Source organism: Thamnophis sirtalis, unplaced genomic scaffold (assembly GCF_051295495.1).
Source record: "Thamnophis sirtalis isolate CommonGarterSnake01/CBP01778 unplaced genomic scaffold, rThaSir2_p1.2 scaffold_7, whole genome shotgun sequence".
NCBI classification, from domain to species: Eukaryota; Metazoa; Chordata; class Lepidosauria; order Squamata; family Natricidae; genus Thamnophis; species Thamnophis sirtalis.
Window position 1 is genome coordinate 95690628 of NW_028261387.1, and position 24449 is coordinate 95715076.

The 24449-nt window shown below is 44.0% G+C and overlaps 1 protein-coding gene across 1 annotated transcript; it reads left to right on the forward strand.

Moving 5' to 3' along the window:
• Positions 1-1064: 1064 nt before the first annotated feature.
• LOC148044803 (BPI fold-containing family B member 3-like) lies at positions 1065-23780 on the forward strand. Its single transcript, XM_087720896.1, has 16 exons — positions 1065-1176; positions 3799-4035; positions 4144-4261; positions 5988-6089; positions 8281-8421; positions 9909-9972; positions 10355-10415; positions 12046-12137; positions 12769-12951; positions 13937-13990; positions 15236-15406; positions 17000-17067; positions 18727-18763; positions 20781-20844; positions 22284-22360; positions 23512-23780. The coding sequence occupies exons 1-16, from the start codon at positions 1065-1067 to the stop codon at positions 23542-23544; spliced, it is 1614 nt and encodes a 537-aa protein (XP_087577022.1). The 3' UTR covers positions 23545-23780.
• Positions 23781-24449: the final 669 nt, after the last annotated feature.

Here is a 24449-nt window from a genome sequence, read left to right on the forward strand (position 1 = left end):
TCAGTCTCTTCTTGAAAGCCTCCAGTGATGAAGCTCCCACAACTTCCGAAGGCAACTTCTATTCCATCGGTTGATTGTTCTCACTGTCAGGAAATTCCTCCTTATTTCCAGGTTGAATTACACAATAACAGCGTTGGAAGGGACCTTGGAGGTCTTCTAGTCTAACCCCTTGCTCAAGCAAGAGACCCTATAACATTCCAGACAAGCGATTGTCCAGTCTCTTTCTAAAAATCCTCCAGTGAAGAAGCAACCACAACTTCTGGAGGAACCTCTTCCACTGGTTATATCCACAAAATATTTAAAAGTATTAGAAATTTTTAAAATATTGCAAAAAATATTCATGCCTCTGACTTATTTGTAAACCACAAAAGGAGACAGAATGATAATTGCAGTTCAAAGCAATTAAAAAAACATTCCAGGACAATAGCCAAAGTGACGCAGTGGTTAGGGTGCAGTACTGCGGGCCACTTCAGCTGACTGTTATCTGCAGTTCAGCGGTTCAAATCTCACCGGCTCAAGGTTGACTCAGCCTTCCATCCTTCCGAGGTGGGTAAAATGAGGACCCAGACTGTGTTGGCGGAGATATGCTGACTCTGTAAACCGCTTAGAGAGGGCTGAAAGCCCTATGAAGCGGTATATAAGTCTAACTGCTATTGCTATTATTTGTAATTCACAAAAGGAGACAGAATGATAATTGCAGTTTGAAGCAATTAAAAAAACAACAACATTCCAGGACAATAAAAAATGTCCAATGCAGGGTAAAACTTGACAACAGTTGCAAGCGCCTTTTCAAAATGTCCCTTCAGTTTTCTCAGGATTGTTCCATATATTAATTTTAAAAAATTGTATTCATGATTCCTTCATGATTATTTAGTTAATAAAGACTGGCATCTTTATAAATATGCAGAGAGAAAAGGCAAACATCTTTGCAAACGGAGCTGTATTTCATTCGCTAGAGAAAGAGAAAGGGAAAAAGACTTCAGCATTCTGCTCTCTGCAGACCTGTTGATGGATCTCCATTCCTACGTTATCCTATTTTTTTCCCCCCAGGCACCAGAATCAACATGCTGAAGGCTTTGGTCCTTCTTCTCCTCGGTGGCCTCCTGCCCGTCTGCCAAGGTGGAGCAGAAAGCTTATTATCTGTGGCTCAGGTGGACAAGGCTGTTCTGGAGAATTGTGAGTCTCCTTTTTCCTTCTCTCCTTGCAAACCAAAACTTTGGAAAAGAGATTCCAAAGACTGTGTTCTGAAGCCTTTAACTCCTGAATGATTATTACGGAGCCCCAAAGGTGCTTTTTCCAAAAGGCAACTGGCCTTTCTTGATTTTATTTTATTTTTCTTTGGAAATGTTCCACTTCTCATCCAAGAAGCTTCTTCAGTTCAGAACTGAAGAAACGTCTTGGGTGTGAAGTGAAACATTTTCAAAGGGAAAAAAAAATCCATGTTTTTGTTTTTTTGACCAGCTGCCTTTCGGAAAAATGGTTCCTTTGGGACAATCATGACCTGGATGGTTGAGATGATCTGTGGGAGATGACAGAGAATGGAAGGATCTATTGGGTGGGGGAATCCAATTATACATTTGCCTCGGATTTTTATGACACAGCCTTTTCCAGATTGAGTGTCATCCAGTAATGTGGACCTCTGCTCCCAAGGTCCTCTTCAGGCAAGTATCCAAAAATGAAGATGATGGGGGTCCTTGGTGCTTCCTGAGCTTGGTGGTTTTCTTGCTGACGTTTCATTACCCAACTGGGGAACATCATCAGTGCTAGAAGGGAGTGCAATTGGCATAGTGCAGGAGGAGAAGGAAGAAGGAAGAAGAAGGGAGGAGAAGGAGAAGGAAGGAAAATGAAGACAGGAGGAGGAGAAGTACCATATGTGCTCTCTGAACTTGGTTGTGAAGAGGAGGAGAAGGAAGACTGTGGGATTTTTGGTGCCCCCTGAGCTTGGGGGGGGGGTTCCATTCAAGGTTTTTATTTTTTAATACAAATTATACGTATTATAGGAAACAAAGAGGGTCTTTTCTTTTACATCCTCTCAATCACATCATCCTTATTATATCATAGTTTTTGTTTTCACTTTCAGCCAAATTATTCTCTTCTATTATTTTCATCTGTGTACTTATTTTTCTTACTACATAAACAATTTCTTCAATTGCCCCTTTAAAGTTACACCAAATTTTCCTTTCTTATTTTCTCCGTTGGTATATTTTGCTATAAATAGCATACATTCTCTAATTCAATTTAAGCGTAGAGAGCGTTTCTTTCAATTTTTTTTCTGCAATGAGCAATATACTCTCATTTCTTTATTTCTTAATTAGTTACATCACAATAACAATCTTACTACTATTCTCTTTAGTCTACTACTACCCTTTCTTCATCTTCTAACCATTTTCTTTTGGGCTCTCAAAAACCCCAGTTTTAATTCTTTTCCTTCCTCTCCCCCTTTCCCCTAACTTCTTCTTTTTCTTTTCCCTATTTTGGAGTTATTATATCTTATCTTCGGCGTATTTAATTTTATTATTCTAGTAACTTTCCCAATGGTTTTCCCCAGACATTTCATTACCCAACTAGGGAACATCATCAGTGCTAGAAGGTTGGATTGAATCTAGTTGTGTAATGAAAGGTCTGTAAGAAATCAGCCAAGCTCAGAGAACAACAAGGACTACTCAATTCATTCTTGGCTACTAATATTTCCTTCTATAAGTCAAGATAGTGCCTAACAAAGCATGATTGAATCCCTGCTCCTTTTTTTAATGTGCGCTCAACTTTCATCCCAAAGGTGTTTCTTCAGGAGGCAATTGGACTTCCCTTGTTGTGTTTTTTTAATAGTGTATGCTTTTTTGTTCTGTAACTTGTTTGTTTATCCCCCTCCCTTGAATTGTGAGCCGCCCTGAGTCCCCTCAGGGAAAAGGGCGGCATACAAATAAAGCAAATTCCAATCAAATTCCAATTTTCTTTGAAGACGTTTTGCTTTTCATCCAAGAAGCTTCTTCAGTCCAGCTCTTCAGTTCTCAGAACTGAAGAAGCTTCTTGGAGGAGAAGCGAAAGGTCTTCAGGGAAAAACAGAGAAACTCCAGTTGCCTCCTGAAAAAGCACCTTTGAGACAACTAAGACCTGGAGGACTGAGAATCTCCAAGGCTCAACTTTCATCCTGGCTATCTTGCCCCTCCATCTTCGACAACATTCTAGCCCGTTCCAAAAAGGTCATAGGCAGATCATTCAAGGTCCTCCTAATGGAGGGGTCTGGGGAGGTCTACAGTGTCTCAGTGGTCAATCATGGAAATTTTAAGACTAAGCTGTAGACGGACATCTCTGCCCAAATGCTGAAGAGCAGAGCAACCGGGTGGCTTTCTTCTCCTGAACTTCTCCAGAACTTCTTTCTTCATCCAATTTGAGTTGGAAGGTGCTGCAGGAAATATTTTGCAGAAGACTGTGCTGGTATGGGCTACCCTCAGCTCTGTATTTGGGGAACATTACCTAAGGATTTAGGGGGATTCAATGTGTTTTCCCAACACATGTTCAAACTTATCTCCTCATCCGTGAAGACTGATGCTTTAAAAAAAAAAAGTTAATCTTTTGGGAATTGTAGCAACATACGTCAAATGTTCTGGTTTTACTACATTAATAAAGGTGAGTTTGGCCAAAGGGAAGAGACAGGCGTGTGGGATGGAAGACTAAGAACAATCAAGAATAACTTTAGTAACTCAGCTAAACTATGCTTCAGCTGCTAATAACAATAGCTCAGTGACTGAGTTTAACTTTAATTTATCTCCTGTAATAATTGCTCTCAACCCTCTACAGTGCTCTCAAATGTCCTGGCCAAAGATGACCTGCTTCAAGGACTTACTGGAGGAGTAGGTAAAAATGTCCTAGGAGGGTTGAGTGGAGGCCAAGGTGCAGGACCTCTTGACGATGTCCTTGGAGGCCAAGGTGGAGGTCTGCTTGGTGGTGTCCTTGGAGGGCAAGATGGAGGACTTCTTGGTGGTGTCCTTGGAGGGCAAGATGGAGGACTTCTTGGTGGTGTCCTTGGAGGCCAAGGTGGAGGACCTCTTGATGGTGTCCTTGGAGGCCAAGGTGGAGGTCTGCTTGGTGGTGTCCTTGGAGGCCAAGGTGGAGGACCTCTTGATGGTGTCCTTGGAGGCCAAGGTGGAGGTCTGCTTGGTGGTGTCCTTGGAGGCCAAGGTGGAGGACTTCTTGGTGGTGTCCTCGGAGGTCCAAATGGAGGACTTCTTGGTGGTGTCTTTGGACGTGAAGGTCTCCTGGGGTGAGTTACCTATTGTCAGACTTTATACCTAGGCTTGATGTTAAATAATAGATCTTCAGCTCTTTAGGTCTTGACTTGAATCAACAGAAGACTCCAACAATGTAGAAACTTGCAGACATGTTGCAGACATGACTTAAACTTTTAAGGCAACATCTGGTTGTCTTCTGCAGAGCAAATACTTCGGATAATTAGATTTCTGAGTTCTAAATTCTGAGTTTCTTTCTTCTTCCTTCTGAATTGGTCAGCCTTGGAAAACTTCACCTAGTCACTTAAGGGTCGTTTTCATCCTGACTTTGAGTAGATAGAGATGAAGACTATTCTCCTCGTCCTAGTTCTCTCTCTGTCCCACACTTTGTACACACACACACACACACACACACACACAGAGAGAGAGAGAGAGAGAGAGAGAGAGAGAGAGAGAGAGAGAGTCCATTACATACATAGACCCCAAATATTATTTTTAATATCAAGTTTTTATTTTATTTTTTGTTACACATACGTATTTATGAACAAAGTGTTGTCTGGTGTTTTTCCTTTTTACATCTTCCCATGTACATAATCTATTTTACATCATAATTCTGTTCAAATCCCAGCTCTCTGTTGTTCTCATTCCATATTTTCCATTTAACCCTTATTAACTTTTTAATACATCTTCTGTATCATTAATTGGCCCTTCAAAGTTAATCCAAGTGATCATTCCCTGTTTCATCTACTAGTCTATTTTACTCCAATGAAAACCTCTAGCTGTTTTCCATTCCTTTTCCCTCCATATTCTTTTTTTTAAAATATATTTTTATTGTTTTAACATTAATTTACGTTAATTCTCTGTATATCACTAACTGCTTTAATACAATTCCCCTTTCCCAATTAACTAATTTAAAATTTTCAAGACCCCAAATGTTGATCAGCAAACCCCAAGTCTCATAGGAAAGTTAGATTTAAGATGTCTGGGGTTATGATGTCGAATCATCATCTCCTTTTAATGACCCCATAATCCCTTGCGGGGTGAAGTCTGGGCAACTGAATCGAGCTAGCAGAATGTTTGCTGGCCAGATGCCTTTCTTGTTGCCAATGCGGAGTTTTGTTCAGCAGATAAATTCTCACTGTGCCCAGAGAGAGAAATATCTGCCTCTCCCTAGCATCGAACTCCTGATTCTGATCCTGATCAGAGCCTCTGGATTATGAGGTGGCAGCTTCCCCTCTAGGCCACCGCACCACTCAGGGTTATAAGAGCCGAGGTGGCGCAGTGGTTAGAGTGCAGCACTGCAGGCTACTTCAGCTGACTGCTAGTTCTGCAGTTCGGTTGTTCAAATCTCACCGGCTCAGGGTTGACTCAGCCTTCCATCCTTCCGAGGTGGGTGAAATGAGGACCCGGATTGTTGTTGGGGGCGATATGCTGACTCTGTAAACCGCTTAGAGAGGCCTGAAAGCCCTATGAAGCGGTATATAAGTCTAATTGCTATTGCTATCTATCTATCTATCTATCTATCTATCTATCTATCTATCTATCTATCTATATCTATCTATCTATCTATATCTATCTATCTAAAATGAGGACCCAGACTGTGGGGGCGATATGCTGACTCTGTAAACCGCTTAGAGAGGGCTGAAAGCCCTATGAAGCGGTATATAAGTCTAATTGCTATTGCTATTGCTATTATGACGTTGGATGTCCTTCATAATTTTAGTTTCTGTTCTTAACCATGAAGCTCATTTTTATCTGCAGGTTGAAGCTGGTGGATATCATCCTTCCTAAAGTTACCCTGAAGCTTTTTCCAGTTGGAGTTCGATTGAACATTTACACCAAAATAGCCCTCAAGGGCAACACGTGAGTTGTGAAAATAGCAAACCTTGCTACCTTTCTTGGATGAAATTCCCACAGGTAGCATTTCCTAGCCTCTTTCTTCCTTACAGCTTTAGTTTTGATGTAGTTGGAGACAGAGTGGAGTAGAGTGAACTTTCTTGAGCTCCCAGCAAAAATGTTTGGGATATAAACCTAATAAATAAATATTTGGTTTTTTATTTTTAAATATACTTTTTTATTTTCCATTTTCATAACATACAATCACATGTACACTATTACATAGCCAGTATCCTATTGTATTAAATAGCAATTACATCAGTTCCTCTTGTCATCAACACCCAGAAAGATAAAAACCCATTATTAGCTCTTCTGCTCTCCATACACCTCTTTCTTCTGCCTCTCTCCTACCTCCTTTCTTCCCTCCATCATCCTTTCCTACTCTACTTCCCCTTCCTTTCTCCTTCTCCTCTCTCTTCATTCCACTCCTCCTTCTCCTCCTCATCTTCCCCCCTTACCCTCTCTCCTATCCCTCTCTTCCCATCTTTCTTCTCTCCTCTGTTTCCCACTCTTCCTCTCATTGGTGTATTTCAGCTTCTGAACTCCAATCTATGTTGATGGTATTTATGCTTCCATATCCATAGAAAGTTTTTATTTTCCATTTTCATAACATATAAATCACATGTATACTATTACATAGCCAATATCCTATTGTATTAAGTAGTAATTACATCAGTTCCTCTTGTCATCCACGCCCAGAAAGATAAAAACCCATCATTAGCTCTTCTGCTCTCCATACACCTCTTTCTTCTGCCTCTCTCCTACCTCCTTTCTTCCCTCCATCATCCTTTCCTACTCTACTTCCCCTTCCTTTCTCCTTCTCCTCTCTCTACCTTCCACATCTCCTTCTCCTCCTCATCTTCCCCCCTTACCCTCTCTCCTATCCCTCTCTTCCTAACTTTCTTCTCTCCTCCGTTTCCCACTCTTCCTCCCATTGGTGTATTTCCGCTTCCATACTACTCTACTTCCCCTTCCTTTCTCCTTCTCCTCTCTCTACCCTCCACTCCTCCTTATCCTCCTCATCTTCCCCCCTTACCCTCTCTCCTGTCCCTCTCTTCCCATCTTTCTTCTCTCCTCTGTTTCCCACTCTTCCTCTCATTGGTGTATTTCCGCTTCTGAGCAAACTCCAATCTATGTTGGATATGCTTCCATATCAATATACTTAACATATCTTAGTTTTAAAGAAGAAATAAGAGAAGACAGTATACATGTGAAATCACATTACATTAAAATCTAACACCCCTCGTCAAACCTCCCTCCCCCCCTCCCCCACCCCCCCAGCCTTCCCTCCCCCGACTTCCCAGAACCCCTACACGGTATAAATCTTTAACAAAAACAGTCTAAAATATATTGGGAAAAAGAATAGAAAATTGATAACAATTTATTGATATTATCAATCAATAAATATTTGTGATATTTGTAAGCTACACCGTGTACGGGCTCTGGGAAGTCGGGGGGGGGGAAGGGAGGTGGGGTCTTAGGGGGGAGGGGGGAGGGGGAAATATAGTATGTGCTAGATTTTAAAGTAACACGATTGCACTTGTATACTGTTGCTCTTTAATTCTAGTGTAAAAATAGGACAAGCTGAATATATTGATAGATTGTAGAAATACACCGAAGGGAGGAGCAGAGGGATAGAAGAAAGAGGGGCAGAGAAGGCGGGAGAGAGGATTGGAGGGAGGGAGAGAAGGAAGGGAGGGAGTGTATTGGGAGAGAGGAGTGATAGAGGGGGAGGGGAAGTAGGGTAGAGGGGAAGGTTGGAGGGAAGAAGGAAAGTTGGAGGAGGGCGAAAGAAAGGGTGTATGGAGGGTCGAAGTGGTACATTGGTTTTGTATTTTGGGGGGTATTGTTGACAAGAGGGATGGCTGTGTTTATTGTTTAATGTTATATGGCCCCGGTTATGCACAGTATATATGTGACTGTACAAAATGAAAATGGAAAAGAAAACATATTTATAATAAATAAATAAATAAATAAATAAATAAATAAATAAATAAATAAATAAATAAATAAATAAATAAATAAATAAATAAATAAATAAATATTTGTGATGGATGGAAAAAGCCAGTGCTCTCTCTGAACTTGAAGATTTCTTGGGAAACTTTTGGCTGTTGGCCCAATAAACAGCCTCGTATTTACTTCTTTCGGATTTTTTCAGGATTCTTGGGGGCCCGTTGACTCTCCTGGTAGAAGTGAACATCACAGCCGACGCCCGGATGGTCCAGGGTAGGACGGGAGCTCCCAAGCTTCTCCTTCACAACTGTAGGACCAACCTTGGTGGCATCCGGATCTTGTCTGGGTGAGTCTTCCTACATCACAAATAGACACTTAGCGCCTGTGTGTTTGGAGGACAGCTTTTGAATGGATGGGTCAGGGATGCTAAACCGTCCAATAAGGTCAGTCTATGGAGCAAAAGGGGACACGGTGGCTCAGTGGCTAAGACGCTGAGCTTGTCGATCAGAAAAGGTGGCAGTTCGGCGGTTCGAATCCCCAGCGCCGTGTAATGAAGTGAGCTCCCATTACTTGTCCCAGCTTCTGCCAACCTAGCAGTTCGAAAGCACGTAAAAACAGAAAAATAGGGACCACTTTGGTGGGAAGGGAACAGCGTTCCGTGCGCCTTTGGTGTTGAGTCATGCCGGCCACATGACCACGGAGACGTCTTCGGACAGCGCTAGCTCTTCGGCTTTGAGACGGAGATGAGCAGCGCCCCCCAGAGGTGGGAACGACTAGCACATATGTGCAAGGAGAACCTTTACCTTTACCTTATGGAGCAGCATCGCCCTCCAGATGGGTAAAGAGACTACTAAGAGCCGAGGTGGCGCAGTGGTTAGGGTGCAGTACTGCAGGCCACTTCAGCTGACTGTTATCTGCAGTTCGGCGGTTCAAATCTCACCGGCTCAAAGGTTGACTCAGCCTTCCATCCTTCCGAGGTGGGTGAAATGAGGACCCAGACTGTGGGGGGCGATATGCTGACTCTGTAAACCGCTTTAGAGGGGGCTGAAAGCCCTATGAAGCGGTATATAAGTCTAACTGCTATTGCTATTGCTAAATCCTAGACTTCCCAGCCACCCCGAGATGGAAAAGCTGAATTTGGCGAATGTATAATTTCCTCCCTTGAACCAAAACAAAAGGTTTTCTCACCAAGAAAATCATTGAGTCAGTCAAGGAAGGTCTTCAGAAAGAGGGAAAAATCAATAAATAAATCACGATGGCCGCCCCAATGGTGTGATCCCAGCCTTGCCCCAATTTAACAGGTGTTGCAAAAAGCGATAGGACTTGGATCCCACAGATGTGGCTGTCATCCATCTTGAATGTTTCAGGGACATCCCTGATTGAGCACCAAGTGGTTACAGATCATCCTGGACTTACAACCATTTAGTGACCTTGGAAGTTAAATAGCACTGAAAAAAGTGACAGTTTTTCACACTTACGTCCCATAATTATGTGATCAAAATTCAAATGCTTGGCAGCTGTTTCATATTTATGTATCCCAACATCCCATGATTCTCCTTTTGCAACTTTCTGGCAAGCAAGGCAATGGGGAAAGCCAGATTCACTTAACAACTGTGCTACTGACTTAACCACTGCAGTGATTCACTTAACGACGATGGCAAGAAAGTTTATAAACTGAAGGCAACAACCAATACCAATTTTGGCGTAATTGTGGTCATAAGTCGAGGATGAAGCTTGATTTTTCCCGCTTGTGGGACAACAGTAGCTTTTATGTGGCAAAGCATGATAGGGCGGACTTTTTAATAATGTTTAATAATTCCACTCATTTTCCAGGCTCCTTCCATTGTCCTTGGACAACGTCCTGAATGGTCTCTTGAATGAACTCGTCCCTGGTTTGGTGAGTCTTCCTACTGAACTATAGCCTGCCCCCCCGTTGAGTACCGTAGGGTCAATGAACCCAAATGCACCATCTGGGCCATCAATCAGAGGGGACAACACTAGAATAGCCTTGTAGGGGTCATTAAATGCATTAGATCAGTGTTTCTCAACCTTGGCAACCGAAATCCACGGCTTGGCAGCCGTTCTTCACATGTTTTAATCTCCAGGCCTTTAATCCTCTTAGTTGATCTTCTCTGCACTTTCTCCAAAGTCTCAACATCTTTTTTGTAATGTGGTAACCAAAACTGGATGCAGGATTCCAGGTGTGGCCTTACTAGGGCTTTACAAAGTGGTGCTAATCACTTCACGTGATTTTGATTCTGTTTTCTTCTCTCCCACAGCTGTGCCCTGTTGTCGATGTTGTCCTGAACCTTCTCAACACTATTCTTGGCACAGTCAACAGTAAGGATTGTTCTTGTGGTCGGGATGTATTCTGCCTCTGTTACTTATTTATTTTTAAATTTTCAGAAGCCACTTACCTGATGTTTGACCACCAGGGAAGCTCCATTAAATTTGTGTGTGCATTTCGGTGTGCAAAGCAGAATTGCTCTGGCATGTACAGCCCTGTGATTGTAAAGCCTTACGTGTACGCAGAAAAAGCCTCCCTTGAAGACAGAATATCATAGGACATCAACAGAGTTGGAAGGGACCGTCGAGGTCTTCTAGTCCAACCCCCTGCTCAAGCAGGAGACCCTGATCAAATGATACAGGGTCTACAAAGTTGAGGTGCACCAATACCAGGGGAGGAACATACTTGCAGATACTGACAGTAGTCCTCGGCTTACGACCACAATTGAGCCCGAAATTTCCACCGTTAAGCGAAACGGTTGTTGTAGAAATAAAAGAATATAAATTGTAAAGATACAAGCAACAGGATTATAGTCATAAGTGGGAAGAGATAGGCACTAAGAATGATGAGAAGACGAATAGTAATAGTAATGCAGCTGTAGTGAATAGTTAGACAGTGGTGAGGGAATTATTTGTTTAGCAGAGGGATGGCATTCGGGGGAAAAACCTGTTCTTTTTTTAAATTTTTTATTTATTTATTTTCAAAACAAACATACAACTCCTCCTTCTTTACATACTGTAGAAAGTGTTATCAGCTGGTTACAAAAGGCTTTTGTGCATCTCTTCCGCCGTCATCAAGTATAATTCGTATTAATTCGAATATCTTAACTCAAATATTTATTATATTAACATCATCATGCCTTCACTTTTATTTGACTACAGTTATTTAAAACGTCCTTCATCCTTAAATATACCAAGATTCAATACATAACCACATGCTGGCATTTCATTTTACTTATTTGTAAAGCCCTCCATTAACATTGAATCCTCATATCCTGTTTTAGCTAAACATCCATAATATTTAACACCAAAATTTTCTAATCCTCCATGTATGTAATTTATTATCATTATCCTTTCTTTATTTAACTGTATCCTATATCATAACCTTTAGGGGGAAACCTGTCCTTGTGTCTAGTTGTCTTGGTGTGCAGTGCCCTATAGCCTCGTTTTGAGGGTGGGAGTTGAAACAATTTGTGTCCAGGATGTGAGGGGTCTGTAGATATTTTCACAGCCCTCTTTTTGACTCCTGCAGTGTTACAGGTCCTCGGTGGAAGGCAGGTTGGCAATAATTGTTTTTTCTGCAGTTCTGATTCTGAAGTCCGTGTCTGTCTTGTGGGGTTGCAGAGCCAAAGCAGACAGTGATGGAGGTGCAAATGACGGACTCAATAATTCCTCCGTAGAACAGAATCAGCAGCTCCTTGGGAAGTTTGAGCTTCCTGAGTCGGCGCAGGAAGAACCTTCTTTGTTGTGCTTTTTTGATGACGCTTTTGATGTTAGGTGTCCGTTTTAAGTCTTGAGATGTGATAGAACCTAGAAACGTAAAGGTTGGTCCTATGTTGAGGACTAGCCGTATCCTCGCAGTCGGGTCATGTGCAGCACTGGCCCTTCTAAGAGAATTCCCCGAAGGCGCTCGGCAGTTGTGTTTTTCCTCCCTCTCAGTCGCTTTTGGCTTCACCCCTGACAGGTGTCTGTCCGTTTGGCATTCTTGGAAATCTGCATTACACTCTGGCTGGTTTGCCTCTGTTCAAGGGCCAACAGATTGTTCTGAATCTAAATGTAAGTCCCGTTTTCCACTTGTCTCCAATGCCTGAGTAACTCCTCCTCCTCCTCTCCCTTTCTCTTCCCCTTCCTCCTCTTCTCTTTCTCCTCCTCTTCCTCCTCCTCTTCTCCTCCTCCTCCTCTTCCTCTTCTTCTTCTCCTCCTCCTCTCCTCTTCCTCCTCCTCCTTTTCCTCCTCCCCCTCCCGCTCCTCCTTCTCTTCTTCTTCCTCCTCCTCCCCTCCTTCTCCTCCTCTTTCTCCTCTCCTTCTCCTGCTCCTCCTCTCCTCCTCCTCCTCTTCTTCTCCTCCTCTCCCCTTCTCTTCCTCTTCCTCCTCTTCTCCTCCTCCTCTTCCTCCTCCTCCTCCTCCTCTTCCTCTTTTTCTCCTCATCCTCTCCTCTTCCTCCTCCTCCTTTTCGTCCTCCCCCTTTTCTTCTCCTCCCCTCCTTCTCCTCCTCTTTCTCCTCTCCTTCTCCTTCTCCTCCTCCTCCTTCTTCCTCAGTCGCCTTTACAGCCTGAGAAACTAGGGAAGGTTTCTTCAGAGACTCTTCCACCTCCCCCACCCATTGCGCATCTATGGGCTGTGTGGCCTCTTATCTGATGGATGGCTTTGTGCTCTCCAATAAATTCTCTCTCTTGACCTTCCCCAGCTTATGATGACCGACCTCAACGGCCAACCGGTGGATTTTCCTGGAGCCCGAAACAGCTCTTTGCCTCTGCCTCCCGCGATGGGCCGTTCTTCTCAGCTGATGCTTCCCCTCGACCTGCTTTCCTCGGTGCTCCGGATGCTCATCTCGAAAGGAGGGTTGAACATGGACCTCACTGAAGTGGAGGTGAGCCATCTCGACAAGCGACTAAGCTAGTTTCTGGCTCCTATTTGTGAACCATAGATATGAGAGGGGTGGCGGCTCGTAGGGAAGACTCTCGCCTCCCACTTGTGGGTTGGGTGTCCAATCGTAGGTAGCGGCGGATGTTTCTCTATCAGGGTACAAAGAGAACATATGGGCTGCGAACTCTGTGTAGGCATCAGGAAGGGAATCCAGCCAGTAAACGCTCAGCTCCATCCAGTTGCCCTGACTCTACCCTGTAATCCCAAATTAAGGGATTATGGGTTTACGAGCTTGTAATCCCAAATTAATGGATTATGGAATTATGATCCTGTAATCCCAAATTAATGGATTATGGGTTTATGACCCTGTAATCCCAAATTAATGGATTATGGGTTTATGATCCTGTAATCTCAAATTAATGGATTATGGGTTTACGACCCTTTCAGCCCTCTCTAAGCGGTTTACAGAGTCAGCATATCGCCCCCAACAACAATCCGGGTCCTCATTTTACCCACCTCGGAAGGATGGAAGGCTGAGTCAACCTTGAGCCGGTGAGATTAGAACCACTGAACTGCAGATAACAGTCAGCTGAAGGGGCCTCAGTACTGCACCCTAACCACTGCGCCACCTCAGCTCTTGTTGGTCTTCTCTGCACTTTTTCCAAAGTCTCAACATCTTTTTTGTAACTTGGTGACCAAAATCAGTGGCAGTATTCCAGGTGTGGCCTTACTAAGGCTTTACAAAGTGGCATTAATACTACACCTGGTCTTGTTTCTATATGCCTCTGTTCGTTTTATGCCTCGGTTATCTTGCTTAACGTGTAATTATTCTCTGGGCAAAGGAGTGGATAGGATTTGTCTTTTGGTGTGGGAGTCTGAAGTGAAAGGAACCCCCACATCAGATAGAAAAAAAGGCGGGGGCAACTGCAAATGGGACATTTAAGGAGTTGTGTTGTGTGACTCTCCTGTGTGGTTGTGATTTCTTCTAGCTTCGTGGCTCTGTTCCAATGACAACATCGGCTCTTCGGTCTGTGCTTCCTGAGGTAAGATCTTCCTACAACAGATCTCATAATCATAATTGGCCTTTCCCCTCTAAGGCTCCAGGGGGTGTCCAAACTTGGGGACTTTAAAACTTGTGGACTTCAACCAGTGTTGGGTTTCAAACATTATTGGAACCTACTCTGTGGGTGTGGCCTCCTTTGTGGGAGAGGCTTGCCACCCATGTGACCAGAAAATCATAATTATGAAATTATGAATTAGTACTTAGGTCGGTCCAAGTAGCTATTCAGAAGTTAGTGGTTAGAAGCAATCGTAAAGCAAGAAATGGAATTAAAACCAGAAATATTTTGTTGGCTATTTGAAAGGGAGTATAATATATATTTAATTTTTTCACATGTTAGCAGCTGCTGGAATTGTGTTTGCACAACAGTGGAAAAACAGAGATATATGTAAACGAATAAATATTACAATGGGCAGGAATAAATAAATTGACAATTAAAATCAAGAAGGCTTTGAATACTTTTTTCACGTGGGATTGGTTTTAGCAATTGCCAATTAACGGAAACAGAAATTAGAAATCCAAAAGTATTTTGGATACTTTCCAATTATGTAAGGAAAGGTCCTTAAAATGTATAAGGAAATATTACTAGATCATTATTAATGCATAGATAACTGCGGGACATTACACACCCACCAGTGGTGGGTTTCAAAAAATTCTGGAACCTCTTCTGTAGGTGTGGCCTGCTTTCCGGGTCCACTGGTGGAACCTCTTCTAACCGGTTTGGTAGATTTGACGAACCGGTTCTACCGAATAGGTGCCATCTGGTAGGAACCCAGCTCTGACTTCAACTCCCCAGCTGCAATGGAGTTGCAATGGAAGACAGGCTGAATTTTCCCTAGAATTCTTGGCAGGCTGAGCTGACCCATAACTGGGTTAATTATTTTGAACTATTGGGAACACCTGGAAGCTTTCAGACTTGGGTTTCCCCAGATGTGCCAATAGGACATCTCTAATAAAATGGAACTCTGAGGAACCTCAGGCCTTGGAGTCTTCTTGCTTTGGGGGGTGTTACTTGGGACCCTGGCAGCAGATGAATTTTCTTGGTTTTTATTTTTGAAGACTTTTCGCTTCTCATCCAAGAATCTTCTCACCCAAGAACTGAAGAAGCTTCTTGGCTGAGAAAATACATGTTTGAGCAGGGAGGGGGGAATAGTCCAGTTGCCCTTTGGGGAAACTTTCTGCCCCTCCTGCTGTGTCCTAACCATTCCTCCTGTCTGACTGTCCACAGTTGCCTCAACTTGGGACAGGAGAGCTGCCCTTGGTCGTCAGGATTAGAGTCCGCGGCCTCCCGCTGGTCTCTTTGCAAAATGGGAAGGCCAAGATTCAACTCAGTGCTGTCCTCCAAGTTCTCTCCCTTCACTCCAACTCTACACTCACCTCGCTCTTCGCCGTGAACGCGGTGAGTAAGGAGAGAAGTACCAGGTTCCTGATGCTAGTTGGGGGGATCCTTGACTTGGAAAGGGCCGCCAGACGAATGTGCGAGTCTCAGGTTCTGATGGCCTTTGGGGCCTCCTCTTTCTAATCTCTCGACTTCCTTGTCCCTAATTACTACCTGCTTTAATTCTGTCTATCCCCGATAAGAGTAGTTGTTGCAGCCAGTGGGTCTTTGCGGCTCCTAAACCCGGCCACCTTATCAGAGGTAGGTCTCCTGCTCCTTGGCAAGCTCTCTCCAAGCACAATGGGGCATTCACCGAGTGCCAGCATGTAGGGGCACTACTCAACCCTACTCAGGTTTTTCTGCCGACAAGAGAGAGCCATTCACTGGAGCCGAAAAGGGTGTGGTTCTCCTGTGTTACTCAGATGGCTTCCTTCCTGCTGAGCTGGGTTCTGGAAGTAATGAAGCTTCCTAGTCTCTGAGTAGCTGACGTTGGGGAGTTAGTGGGCTGGGTAGGCACTAATTGAGTAGATATTGGATCACCAAGTACAAAGGGGTAACCCAAGGTCTCTGAGTAAGGCCATGGGGGGGCTACAAAAGGCAGACAGTGTCAGTGGCAAGTTGTAGGGACAAGGAAGTTGTAAGAGAGTTTGGTCTACTGGTGAAGGCACCTGGCTAGAAAGAAGGAGACTGTGAGTTCTAATCCTGCCTTAGGCACAAAACCCATCTAAGTGACTTTGGGTCAATCACCAGGAGACAGTGAGTTCTAGTCCTGTCTTGCAAAACCCAGCTAGGTGTCTTTGAACCAATTACCAGGAGATGGTGAGTTCTAGTCCTGCCTTAGGCACAAAGCCCAGTTGGTGACTTTGGGCCAATCACCAGGAGACGGTGAGTTCTAGTCCTGTCTTGCAAAACCCAGCTAGGTGTCTTTGAACCAATTACCAGGAGACGGTGAGTTCTAGTCCTGCCTTAGGCACAAAGCCCAGTTGGTGACTTTGGGCCAATCACCAGGAGACAGTGAGTTCTAGTCCTGTCTTACAAAACCCAACTAAGTGTCTTTGGACCAATCACCAGGAGACGGAGAGTTCTAATCCTGCCTTAGGCACAAAACCTAGCTAGGTGTCTTTGGGTCAATCACCAGAAGACGGTGAGTTCTAGTCCTGCCTTAGGCACAAAACCCAGCTAGGTGTCTTTGGACCAATCACCAGGAGACGGTGAGTTCTAGTCCCAATTAAGACACAAAAGTTAGCTGGGCTTTTATTCTTGGCATGATCTTATCAATGACAAATTAAATCTTCAGGAGGCGCGGCTTTTGCATTATAACGAGTTTACGATTCATTAAACTTCAACGTCGTTGTCTCTAGCAAGTCTCACCTGAGAGTCTTCTCAGATTCTCACATTCCTGAATGTTGCTTCAAAGAAACTGGAAACATTAATCTAAAGAGCTTCTTCTTAACTGAAAACATTACCCAGAGAGGCCCTTTTCTCCTCCTCTAATCAAAACTAAACTGGAGCTAATATATAGCCCTCTGGAGTAAGGGCTACTATCCGCCTTATCCTCTATGATGTCAGTTACTACTAGGGACCAAAATCACGCACTCAATGTTATGATTACAGAATATCAGCCTGAGTGGAAGCTTCAGTGTTACCCGAACCAAGCTGGGCATCTCATTGGCCTTAGAAAGGTAAGCAAACACCAAATCACGCAGGGGATCATAACCTTTGGACCAGTGGTGGGATTCAATTTTTTTACTACCGGTTCTATGGGCGTGGCTTGGTGGGCGTGGCTTGGTGGGCGTGGCAGCAGGGGAAAGTTATCACAAAATCTCTCTTCCCTCCCGATCAGCTGGGACTTGGGGGGGGGGGCAGAGAATAGATGTGGGTGGGGCCAGCCAGTGGTGGCATTTGCCGGTTCTCCGAACTACTCAAAATTCCCGTTACCAGTTCTCCAGAACTGGTCAGAACCTGCTGAATTTCACCTCTACTTTGGACTAACACGACTTATTTATAGATGTGTTGGTCATTTGTTCCCTTCATCCTGATTCAGAGCAACAGAAGTTGGAGGGGACCTTGGAGGTCTTCTAGTCCAGCCCCCCAGCTCAGGCAGGAAACCTTATACCATTTCAGACAAATGGTTGTCCAATCTCTTCTTAAAAACCTCCGGTGTTGGAGCAACCACAACTTATTTGTGGTTGCGAGGTGGCCCAGTAGGTAGAGTGCAGCACTGCAGGCCACTTCAGCTGACTGCTATCTGCAGTTCGGCTGTTCAAATCTCACCGGCTCAGGGTTGACTCAGCCTTCCATCCTTCCGAGGTGGGTAAAATGAGGACCCGGATTGTTGTTGGGGGCAATATGCTGACTCTGTAAACCGCTTAGAGAGGGCTGAAAGCCCTATGAAGCAGTATATAAGTCTAACTATTGCTATTGCTATTGCTATTCAGCTTGCACAGGAGAATTTCCAACCTGTAGTGTCCTGCTCTTAGCATAACCATCCTGGAGGGATAGCTGGTCTTTCTTCTTAGACCTCCTAGGAGTAAATTGGGAAGATACACAAGCTAGTTAAGGGGGTAAAACATACGCAGGAATTGGGTCTATAACGTCCATAAGGAAAATAAGAACTAGGGATGACATGATAGCATCTTCCAATATTTGAGGGGCTGCCATCCAGTTTTGGTCCCTACACTATAAAAAAGATGTTGAGACTCTAGAAAGAGTACAGAGAAGAGCAACAAAGAGGATTAGGGGACTGGAGGGTTGCAGGAACTGGGCCTGGCTGGTTTAGGGAAGAGAAGGACCAGGGGAGCCAGGAGAGCATCTTCCAATATTGGAGGGGCTGCCACAGAGAGGAGGAAGGGGGTCAAGCTGTTCTCCAAAGGCCAGACAAGGAAGAATGGATGGAAGGAGAGATTCAACTTGTAAACAAGGAGGAATTTCCCGACAGTGAGGACAATCAACCCATGGAAGAGAAGTTGCCTTCAGAAGTTGTGGGAGCTTCATCTCTGGAAGCTTTCAAGAAGAGACTGGACTGCCATCTGTCAGAAATGGTGTAGGGTCTCCTTCTTGGGTGGGGGGTTGGCCTAGATGATCTACAAGGTCCCTTCCAACTCTTTTAATCTGCCACATAGAAGTGGGGGGGGGGGGAATCAATCTATTTCCCAAAGAAGGCCTGGAGTCCACAAAGAAAGTGGCCAAGCTTGGAGACCCCAAACCTGGATAAAGCAGACAGCAGGTGCTTGAAATGTGCAGGTCAGGTGCTGCTGACCCACCACGATGGACCTCTGGGGCCTGTTCAGACACATCAGATGCTTCTACCCGTGTCTTCATTTTCATATTTCTTCCCACAGTGTCTCACTCAATGTCTCCAACGTGGGCTCCTTTGACGTAAGTCTATGTCCTGGAATCCATTTACAGCACACGCAGAAGATATAATGTCATTGATTTCATTAAATTAGAAATAGCTGGGTGGAGGCTTCAGGCTCTCGTTAGAGGGAGGGAGTTCTAGTCCCACCTTAGGCAGGAAAGTTACTGGGTGACTTTGGGCCAATCACCAGGAGACGGTGAGTTCTAGTCCCTCCTTAACCATGGAAGTCAGCTGGGTGTCTTCGGGCCAATCACTAGGACAGTGGTTCCCAAAGTTGGCAACTTTAAGACTTGTGGACTTCAACTCCCAGAATTCTCCAGCTGGCTGGAGAATTCTGGGAGTTGAAGTCCACAAGTCTTAAAGTTGCCAAGTTTGGGAACCACTGCACTAGGAGACAAAGAGTTCTAGTCCCACCTTAGGCATGGAAGCCGGCTGGGTGTCTTTGAGCCAGTCCCTTCCTCTCAGCCGAACCCACCTCACAGGCTTGTTGTTTTGGAGAAAATAGGATGAGGAAAGTGTGTTTGCGCCTTGAGTTATTTATAAAGTAATAAAGACAGAATAGAAAATAAGTCCCTTTTTCCAGTGCTGCTGTGACTTCAAACAGCCACTAAATTGAATGGTCTCCCTCTATATGAATAAATAGGTTTCCCTCTGCAGGATCTGCAGAGATGGGGTAGCTCTCTATGGGGGTTTAATTATTATTTTATTTTTTGTTTATTTTACTTTATCTTGTTTTATTTTACTTTACTTTAATATTTTACTTTATTTTTTATTTTGTTTTTCTATTCTGTTTTCTATTTTATTTTATATTATATTATTCTATTTTATTCTGCAATGCTCTTTTCTGTTTATTTTATTATTTTATGTTATTTTTTATTTTTGTTTTACTTTGCTTATTTTATTTTATTATTCTATTTGTTTATTTTATTTATGTATTTATTTATTTAATGTATGTGTGTGTGTGTGTGTGTGTGTGTGTGTGTGTGTATGTATGTATGTATGTATGTATGTTATATTTGTGCTGATAAATAAGATATGGAATGGAAGTGTGATCTTCCTCCCATATTTGGGCATACCAGGGGTTGTGACTTTATATATTTACAACCCCTGGTAAGCCCCAATTATGGGAGGAAGCTAACTGCTTCCATCATCTGTCAATTGGCTCATCACAAGAGTTCATCAGTAAGAGGCCTAATGGCTAAGAAGTCTGCCTAGTATGTAATACAACCCAGGTTCAAATCCCAGTAAGGGTATGGCTAGCTGATGAGAGCTAAATAGCTTGAAATAGATCTATACTAGTCTCCCTTTATTTATTTATCAGCACAAATTAATATATATATATATATATATATAGATAGATAGATAGATAGATAGATAGATAGATAGATAGATAGATCAATCGATCTATAGAATATATATATATATATATATATATATATATATATATATATATATATATATATATATATATATATATATATATATATATATATATATATATATATATATATATATATATATATATATATATATAAAACATATTGGCCGTCTTACTTAGAGCCGAGGTGGCGCAGTGGTTAGGGTGCAGTACTGCAGGCCACTTCAGCTGACCGCAGTTCTGCAGTTCGGCGGTTCAAATCTCACCGGCTCAGGGTTGACTCAGCCTTCCATCCTTCCGAGGTGGGTAAAATGAGGACCCGGATTGTTGTTGGGGGCGATATGCTGACTCTGTAAACCGCTTAGAGAGGGCTGAAAGCCCTATGAAGCGGTATATAAGTCTAACTGCTATTGTTATTGCTATTACCACAGGATAACTCTGGGCTGCTTACGATATTAAAAAGATAAAACTATGGAAATAAAAACCCCATAAAATCACAATGCTTCACCCTAGCTAAGAGATGGGGAGGGAGGGAATGTGCTGGGTGTGGGTGTGGGTCAGGAGTTGAAAACGTGAAATGCAGCCTATGTGCTACTAACTGCAGAATCCTTTCGCAAAGGATTGCAGTAATTCTTTTTCACTCTTTTTTTCTTTCGCAGGAAAACGCCCTTAAGATCTGGGTCATAAACATCCTTGAGATGGGATACGTGCCTCTGATTAACGGTGGGGTTTCTGGTGCTGTAGAGAATTGCATTGCAACAAACTTTGTGTTCTGAGCAGGGTCTCTGTCAGGGGAGGGGGCCAGATATGTGATGCACTTGCACAGCAGCGTCATTGTGCAAATAACACACATTAAGTAGGGATGCAGTGCAGTGGTGGGTTTCAAAATTTTTTTAGAACCTCTTCTGTAGGTGTGGCCTGCTTTGTGGGAGTGGCTTGCTGACCATGTGACCATGTGGGAGTGGCTTGCCAGCCATGTGACTGGGTGGGTGTGGCCAACTTGTAAAATGTGGTGAAGCTCACTTAACAACGCTCTTGGTTTAGCAACCAAAATGTTAGCTCAGAAAGTCTGGCATTTGAAACACGCAAGTCTTAAAGCTGTCAAGTTACAAGGCCCTTCTTGCACCCCTAACCTTTTAGAGAGAAAAAACCCAGGGGTGTTCAAACTTGACAGCTTTAAGACTTGTGGACTTCAACTCCCAGAATTCCTCCTCCAGTCATGTTGGCTCAGGAACTCTGGCATTTGAAGCACGCAAGTCTTAAAGCTGTCAAGTTACAAGACCCTTGCACCCCTAACCCTTTAGAAAAAAAACCCAGGGGTGTTCAAACTTGACAGCTTTAAGACTTGTGGACTTCAACTCCCAGAATTCCTCCTCCAGTCATGTTGGCTCAGGAACTCTGGCATTTGAAGCACGCAAGTCTTAAAGCTGTCAAGTTACAAGACCCTCGCACCCCTAACCCTTTAGAAAAAAAAAACCCAGGGGTGTTCAAACTTGACAGCTTTAAGACTTGTGGACTTCAACTCCCAGAATTCCTCCTCCAGTCATGTTGGCTCAGGAACTCTGGCATTTGAAGCACGCAAGTCTTAAAGCTGTCAAGTTACAAGGCCCTTCTTGCACCCTTAACCCTTTAGAGAAAAAAAACCCAGGGGTGTTCAAACTTGACAGCTTTAAGACTTGTGGACTTCAACTCCCAGAATTCCTCCTCTCGCTCTTCATCTTGATGATGTGCGGACGGGTACAAGGAGGGAGCTGGAACCGGTTCTAAACGGCACTGTAGATTTGTGGAACCTCTTCTATAGAAGAGCTTAGAACTGGCAGGAACCCACCCCTGATACAGTGGCTGAGTAGCTAAGACGCTCAGCTTGTCGAACAGAAAGGTCGACAGTTCAAATCCCTAGCGCCGCGTAACTGAGTGAGCTCCCGTTCCTTGTCCCAGCTTCTGCCAACCGAGCAGTTCGAAAGCACGTAAAAAATGTGCTTCGGCTTTGAAGCAGAGATGAGCACTGCCCCCAGAATCGGGAATCACTAGCACATCTGTGCGAGGGGAACCTTTTACACATTACGTAATTTGCAAAAAGCACAGTAAGTGACACCATGTTGGCATTGAACAAACACCTACGATTTGGGACCTAATTCTGTGGTTTCTTTGCTTTCATTTAGTTGGCCTGAACCTCGGAATCCCACTCCCGAATATTTTCAACCTGAACTTTGCCGACGGCGTGGTTAAAACCGTGGATGTAAGAGCCTGGCTGTTTATTTCCTGAACAAAGGATTCCTTCAAGGCTGCTGGCCGTTGTCTTCAAGAAATTAGTCATAGGTTGCTGGGAACTTTTAAGGAAGAAATGCCATGTTTTTATCTCCACATTCAAGATGAAACTTACCTTCACTTTGTAAAGTCCAGGATTTAGATGTTGCAAGAGAGGGAGGGAGGCAGGAGGATGGAGAAAGGAAAGAAGGAAGGAAGATGGATGGTGGAAGGAAGGGATAGAGGGAGGGAAGGAAGGAGGATGGATGATGGAAGGAAGGAAGGAAGAAAGATGGTTGGTGGAAGGGAGGGAGGGAAGGAGGGAGGGAGGGGAGGAAGGAAGGAAGATGGAAGGAAGGAAAGGAGAAAAGGAAGGAAAGGAAGATGGTGAAATGAAAGAAGGAAGGTAGGTAGGAAAGCCAAGGAGGATGGAAAGATGGCAGAAGGAAGGAAGATGGATGGTAAAAGGAAAGAAGGAAGGGAAGGAGGAAGAAAAGAAGGAAAGGAAGAAGGAAGGTAGGAAAGGAAAGAAGGAAGGGAAGAAGGGAAGATGGATGGTGGAAGGAAGGAGGGATGCTGGATGGAGAAAAGAAAGAAGGAAGGGAAGGAGGAAGAAAGGAAGGAAAGGAAGAAGGAAGGTAGGAAAGAAAAGGAAGGAAGAAGGGAAGATGGATGGTGGAAGGAAGGAGGGAAGATGGATGGAGAAAAGAAAGAAGGAAGGGAAGGAGGAAGAAAGGAAGGAAGGAAAGAAAGAAGGAAGGTAGGAAAGAAAAGAAGGAAGGAAAGAAGATGATGGTGGAAGGAAAGAAGGAAGTTAGGGAGGAAGGGAGAAAGGGAGGAAAGAAGGACGGGAGGGAGGAAGGGAGGGAGAGAGATAGAAGGAGAAAGAGAGGGGGAAAGTATTTATTTGACTCAGATCAAGGCCTATGCCAGCCAGATCTCTCTTCAAACCTGTGGTCCATCCAATATTCTAGAATGAAGTCATGGATGTGGACAATAAGACTCCCCCCCCCTACTTGAAGTTCTGGAGACCATATTAATCCCACCACAGCTGCCATCACAGCTAGAAGCCCTTCCCCTCCGTGCATCTGTACTTTAGATCTCTTTGGCCCCTTCTGAACGGTCCTCTTTTCTGCTTTCCAGGACATGGTGGTGATCAATAAGACCCCGAAATAAGACCCCGAAGGAAGAAGACTCCAAGTCAGGAGAAGACCCTCCCTTCCCTCGACCTCCTGCCCATTCCCGAAGCGAGTGAATCTCAGCCCATCCTAACTTCTCCCTCCGTTGTTTCAGCCCAATTCAGATTATGCTTTCATCTGTCCAACCAACCTTATTATCCCTGAAAATGTAGAGATCTACCTTCCTCTCTAAGAATGCATGATTTGCTTCCCTAATAAAGTGTTTACAATCTCTATGCCTGACTGTGGTTTCCTCTCTCATACCAGGTGCATTAAATAAGGCATTGGAGGCTAAAATATACCATGAACAGTTGCAGGAACTGGGCCTGGCTAGTCTGGGGAAGAGAAGGACCAGGGGAGGCAGGAGAGCATCTTCCAATATTTGAGGGGTGGCATCCAGTTTTGGTCACCACCACACTATAAAAAAAGATGTGGAGATTTTAGAAAGAGTGCAGAGAAGAACAACAAAGAGAATGAGGGGACTGGAGCCTAAAACATACGAAGAACGGTTGCAGGAACTGGGCCTGGCTAGTCTAGTGAAGAGAAGGACCAGAGGGGACATGATAGCATCTTCTAATATTTGAGGTGCTGCCACAGAGTGGAGTGGTTCAAGCTATTCTCCAAACCACCTGAAGGCCAGACAAGGAAATTGATCAAGGAGAGATGCAACCTAGAAACAAGGATGAACTTTCTGACAGTGAGAACAATCAACCCATGGAACAGAAGTTGCCTTCGGAAGTTGTGGGAGCTTCATCACTGGAAGCTTTCAAGAAGAGACTGGACTGTCATTGGTCAGAAATGGTGCAGGGTCTCCTGCTTGGGTGGGTGGGGGTTTGGACTAGATGACCTACAAGCTCCCATCCAACCAATGGAACAGAATTTGCCTTCAGAAGTTGTGGGAGC

Bases quoted from the DNA above. Each gene is read 5' to 3' on its own strand.
- LOC148044803 (XM_087720896.1), top strand. From the start codon at position 1,065: ATGCTGAAGGCTTTGGTCCTTCTTCTCCTCGGTGGCCTCCTGCCCGTC. The intron at 4,036-4,143 runs GTGGAGGACCTC...TTGGAGGCCAAG, and splicing joins TGGTGTCCTTGGAGGCCAAG to GTGGAGGTCTGCTTGGTGGT. The intron at 13,991-15,235 runs GTAAGATCTTCC...GACTGTCCACAG, and splicing joins TTCGGTCTGTGCTTCCTGAG to TTGCCTCAACTTGGGACAGG.